The following is a 4,856-nucleotide window of genomic DNA, read 5'->3' as shown; positions in this document are numbered from 1 at the left end:
CTCACTGGATGTCATGACAACAAATGTCATGAAGGAAAAGTTTCAGTATCTCGCCTTTGCTTTCATTTCGGACCATCTCCAAAAAGACATAAAAAAAAAAACTAAACAAATGATTTATAAGTTTAACATGCGTTTATCAAAGTAGGAAATATATTAGTGCTCTTGAAATACGAAATGGAGACGGGTCCGGATTGAATTCCCTCCGGGTCCGGACTTTAAGAAGCACTGCTATACTACAACCAGGGCATCGCTAAAAATGAGTGTGTGAGTTTGTTTACAGAACGCTGTTGTCACGGCTGCAAACTCCCATATAAATAATTATTTAAAAAATATAATTTCCCTGCAGCCCGTGGGCCCCCTTTCCAGTGTAGGCCCCTGGGCTTCAGCCCCTTGAAGCCCGTGCATTAATGCACCCCTGGCTATGGCTATATTGTACATCTCTGTGTTATTGCAAGGGCATTGTTGGGTGGTTGCTAGACATTACTATATGGTTGCTAGGGTGTTCTCGATGTTTGCTAGGGCATTGCTGGGTGGTTGCTAGTGTGTTCTGGGTGGTTGCTATGACATTGCTTGGGTTTTTTTTTTTTAGTGCCAGGGGATTCATTTATCATTGCTAGGGTCCTCTAAATGGTTGCTATGGTATTCTGGTGGGTTGCTATGGCATTATTAAGGTTTTTATTTTTGTTGCAGGGGCATTGCTATATGGTTGCTAGGGTATTATGGATGGTTACTAGGGCATTTCAGGTGGTTGCTAGGGCATTGCTAGTGCATTTGTATAGAGACAGAGGGACACGCATCATAATCTGAAAACCACGCCCACCGGGGGGAAAAACAATCCAACGCTCTCCATTGACTTTCTATTGTGGGAAGCTGCCTCGTCATTTCTGACTTATAACAAAAAACAGAGCAATGCCTAAAAGCTGCTATGTGACAAGGTGGAGGGAAACGTAATCGGCGACAAGTCCATTCATTATTTTTAACCATGTCAAAGGATTATTTCATATTTCCATGAAATGGAATGTTATATCACATTACCACCCTATGTGAATCTGAGAGGAGGAGATATATTAAGAAGCTAAATTTCATTGGTCTATGTCAGTGCCCCTTTTCCTAACCTTTCTTTTGTTTGAGAAATGATCCAACTGAATGGCCCAACGTGAAATACCCCAACATCTACAACTAATTGTGTCCTAAACGCTTGTTTTTTGGGGGGTCGACAGCTTATAAAATCGTAGTTCTGGGTTTTTTAGCTTGTTTACTGTACACCTTGTCACATAGCAGCTTTTAGGCATTGCTCTGTTTTTTGTTATAAGTCAGAAATGACTTATAATTCATTATAAGTCATGTGTGGCCGTGGCCTAAATGCGCTCTGTCTCTATATGGTTGTTAGGATACTCTGGGTGGTTGCTAGGGTGTTCTTTGTCAGGGCATTGCTATATGGTTGCTAGGGTGTTTTGGTTTGTTGCTATGGCATTTCAAAGTGTTTGCTAGAGCATTCTGGGTCGTTGCTAGAACATTGCTAGGTGATTGCCAGGGTGTTCTGTGTGGTTGCTAGGGCATTGTTAGAGTGTTCTTGATTGTTGTTGCCAGGGCTTTACTATATGGTAGCAAGGGTGTTCTGGCTTTTATAGGGTTCTAGGGCATTTATAGGGTTGTTGTTGCTAGTGTGATCTGGATGGTTGTCAAGAGTGAAGTTTGCTACTTCAGATCTGGAGTTTGTTTTTTAAAATATAAGAAAGAATAATAGTGATGCTCCTCTCAGCAGTCTATGAGAGATAGTCTACTTGTGCACTTAAGTGTTAGAATTAGTGTTTGTTCACCTTAGATGCAACAGATTTTTCCAGCTTGTATTCAAATCAGACAAACTGCCATTTGCAGTTGCTCTCAATGCCATATTTTTCGCATTCACAGCACATTTACATTATTTACATCAATTGCAATGCAATGTGAAATAATCCACCTCCAGTATCACACCATTTATACTTATAACTCACATTTTCTCCTCTGAAATGGATAAATGATAGATTATATGGGTAGACAGGCAGATGGATAGACATGCTAAAACAAGACCTTGTTTGTCCTGTCACTCCATAAATAATCTTTCTCCTCCCAACTCCTCCTCATTCATTTTCTCATTTCTTCCTCCCCTGGTGACAAACCGTGTTAGCCATTGAAAACTAATTACACCACAACTCAATGTGGGGAATGGGCTCATTATTTAAGAATGCATTAATATAATCATGGAAGGGTAACTAAGGTCTTGGCAGTTTCTCACACTATGTTCATGCTCTGGATTGCACATTGTGACCTAATGGTTTGTCCACACTTGGCTGAAGTTTAAAGGACTGTCTTGTTTACGTCTGTTCGAAATGCTAGAGCATTTAGTCCAACATTCTTTCTCATGTGTGTAGTTCTGGCTTATCAGATGGTTTTGGATTCCAGATGTTCACCCTTTGGGGACTCGTAAATGATTTCCAGATATCTCTCCTTTTCTGTTCCCAGCTAGTATAGTTGTGCTGTCAGAGCAGCCTTTAAAGGCATAAAAGGCTTACTTAATGTAAATGATTGTGCAAGTTTAGTTAAATTCTTATAGAAATGCTTTCTGTTTGTTTGGAGTTCTGTTCAACCGAAATAGGCCACTTACTACCATCCTGTGTTTTTTAGGTGTGGACCTAATGCTTACCCCAGTATGAGCACTATACAGTAGCCCATAGCTTTCCTTTGGACATTGACAGACAGAGGACACTGAAGAGACAGAGAGAGAGACAGCAGCATGGCTGTCTTCAAGCTGGATAATGTTGAAGATCTTTATGAGATTGGAAGTGTTTTGGGAAGGTAAAGAGATGCACAATTTATTTTCTCTTTTATTCTCTTTCCTGAAGAAAAAAAAGATGTATCAGATGACAGTACCATGGTATATACTACTGTTCAAAAGTAATTTTGTTTTTTTGTTTTTTTTTAAAGAAATGTATACTTTTATTCAGCATGGATCCATTAATTAGACTGCAAAACATTGTTACAGAAAAAATTGTCATTCAAATAAATATTGTTCTTTTGAGCTTTCTGCTCAGTGAAGAATCCTGAAAAAAGCAGCGAAGCTGTTTTCAAGATTGATCATAATAAAATATTTATTGAGAACCAAATCAGCATATTATAATGATTTCTAAAGAATCATGTGACACTAAAGACTGGAGTAATGATGCTGAAAATAATTACATAATACATAATAAATTACATTTTAAAATATATATTTAAATAAGATAAAATACAACTTTTACATTGTAATAATTTCACAGTTTTTATTGTAATTTTTATCGGATTAGCTTAGCATAAGAGAGTTCTTTCAAAAACTTTAAAAACTCTTATACCGACGCAAAATTTTGAAAGGTTATGTATATCAAAATATTAATTATCTTAAATATAATATAATATAAAAAAACAATATGATAATTTTCACATTGCCGTTTAAATAGTATTTTAGAGGCACTTGGTATTTTGATATTAACATGGCAACATTTCCAAAATATCTATTTTGTCAAACAAATGAGTTACGTTTTTTTTTTAATGTTGTTTTATTGGTTCATTATTACATTAAAATGTGCCATAATAAATTATTATTATTATGCTAAAAATCAATAAAAATAATAAAGAAAATAAAGAATCTAAAATAAATTAACAAATAAAAGAAAATGAAAATAATTTACAATGCCATATACACTAAATATTTATATTATACGGTAGGTTCACTATAGTATACATGCATTGTACCGTATATAAGATTATCTGTTTTAACCCCTTTTTTGGAACTTACATAGTTAAACAACTTCCTAGGTCTTATTTTAACATCTCCATCTAAATAAATATCTCCATTTATTCTGTCTATTGCCATCCTAGTGGTCACTTTGGGCAGGTGCGTGAGGTGCGGGAACGGGCCACTGACGTTCTGTGGGCGGGGAAATTCCTAAAGCTGAAGAAAGGTGCAGGAAGCAGGTTGGGCCTGGAGAGGAAGAGTGTGGAGAAGGAGGTGGAGATCCTACAGAGCCTTCAGCATCAAAACATCATGGCTCTCAAAGATGTTTTCGAGAGCAGGGCAGAGGTGGTCCTCATCGTTGAGCTGTGAGTATGTGTTTGGTTTTCTGAGATTAAAAAAACTTGGAGGAAACACACCTGAATGAAGGTGATGATGAGTGATAAATAGAGATAGGAGGAAGAATCAACAGAAAGTTATGATATGATTAATATTAAAGAAATGTTCATATTTCACCCAAAAATAAAAAGTAAAAAAATTTCTGTGCTGTTAAACCGGTTTTGTTATTGTTTAAGCAGCTAACAAAACATGTGTCAACAGCTGAGTGTGTGCTTTTATATTTACTGACTGATAATAATAGTGTCTGCATTTACATACCGGTGTACAGTAAGTTTTGTGAAGTGTGTGCGCATGTTGAGTTTGCATCTGCTCGAGTGTGTGTTTGAATATGCACAATTTTTATTTCTAGCCGTCTCCATGGAGACTAAGTTCAGATAAAATGACAGAGCTGTGTAAGTTCAGCTGTAAATTGAGTGGACAGGAACAGAAATAGCTATGGTGATATCACATATGAGATATCACTGCTGATGTACGGCAGAAATGTCATTTAACATACTGAAACATGCTGAAATGTGACACGCACACACACACACACACACACACACACACACACACACGCCTGCTACACTTATCAGTGCTCTTTAAAGGTGACATATCATGAAAATCTGACTTTTCCAGGTTTTAAGTGCTATAATCAGGTCCCCGGTGCATCTACCAACCAAGGAAACGTGAAAAAGATTAACCCAGTAACTTTGTTTTGGGAAGCCTT

At 37.0% G+C, this 4,856-nt stretch overlaps 1 protein-coding gene across 1 annotated transcript in view; it reads left to right on the top strand.

The window, feature by feature from the left end:
- The window catches only part of LOC107739598 (death-associated protein kinase 2-like), a 15,942-nt gene that overhangs the window by 3,879 nt on the left and 7,207 nt on the right, over positions 1 to 4,856 (top strand). Inside the window, exons 2-3 of the mRNA XM_016551760.1 lie at positions 2,665 to 2,835; positions 3,895 to 4,116. Of these exons, the coding sequence (XP_016407246.1) occupies positions 2,774 to 2,835; positions 3,895 to 4,116 (284 nt within the window). The 5' untranslated portion in view covers positions 2,665 to 2,773. The remainder of the gene's footprint in view (positions 1 to 2,664; positions 2,836 to 3,894; positions 4,117 to 4,856) is intronic.

The sequence above is a fragment of the Sinocyclocheilus rhinocerous genome, unplaced genomic scaffold (genome assembly GCF_001515625.1).
Source record: "Sinocyclocheilus rhinocerous isolate Xijiao unplaced genomic scaffold, SAMN03320098_v1.1 scaffold314, whole genome shotgun sequence".
NCBI lineage: Eukaryota > Metazoa > Chordata > Actinopteri > Cypriniformes > Cyprinidae > Sinocyclocheilus > Sinocyclocheilus rhinocerous.
The sequence above is the reverse complement of the archived record's forward strand: the minus strand, read 5'-3'. Positions and strand labels throughout refer to the sequence as shown.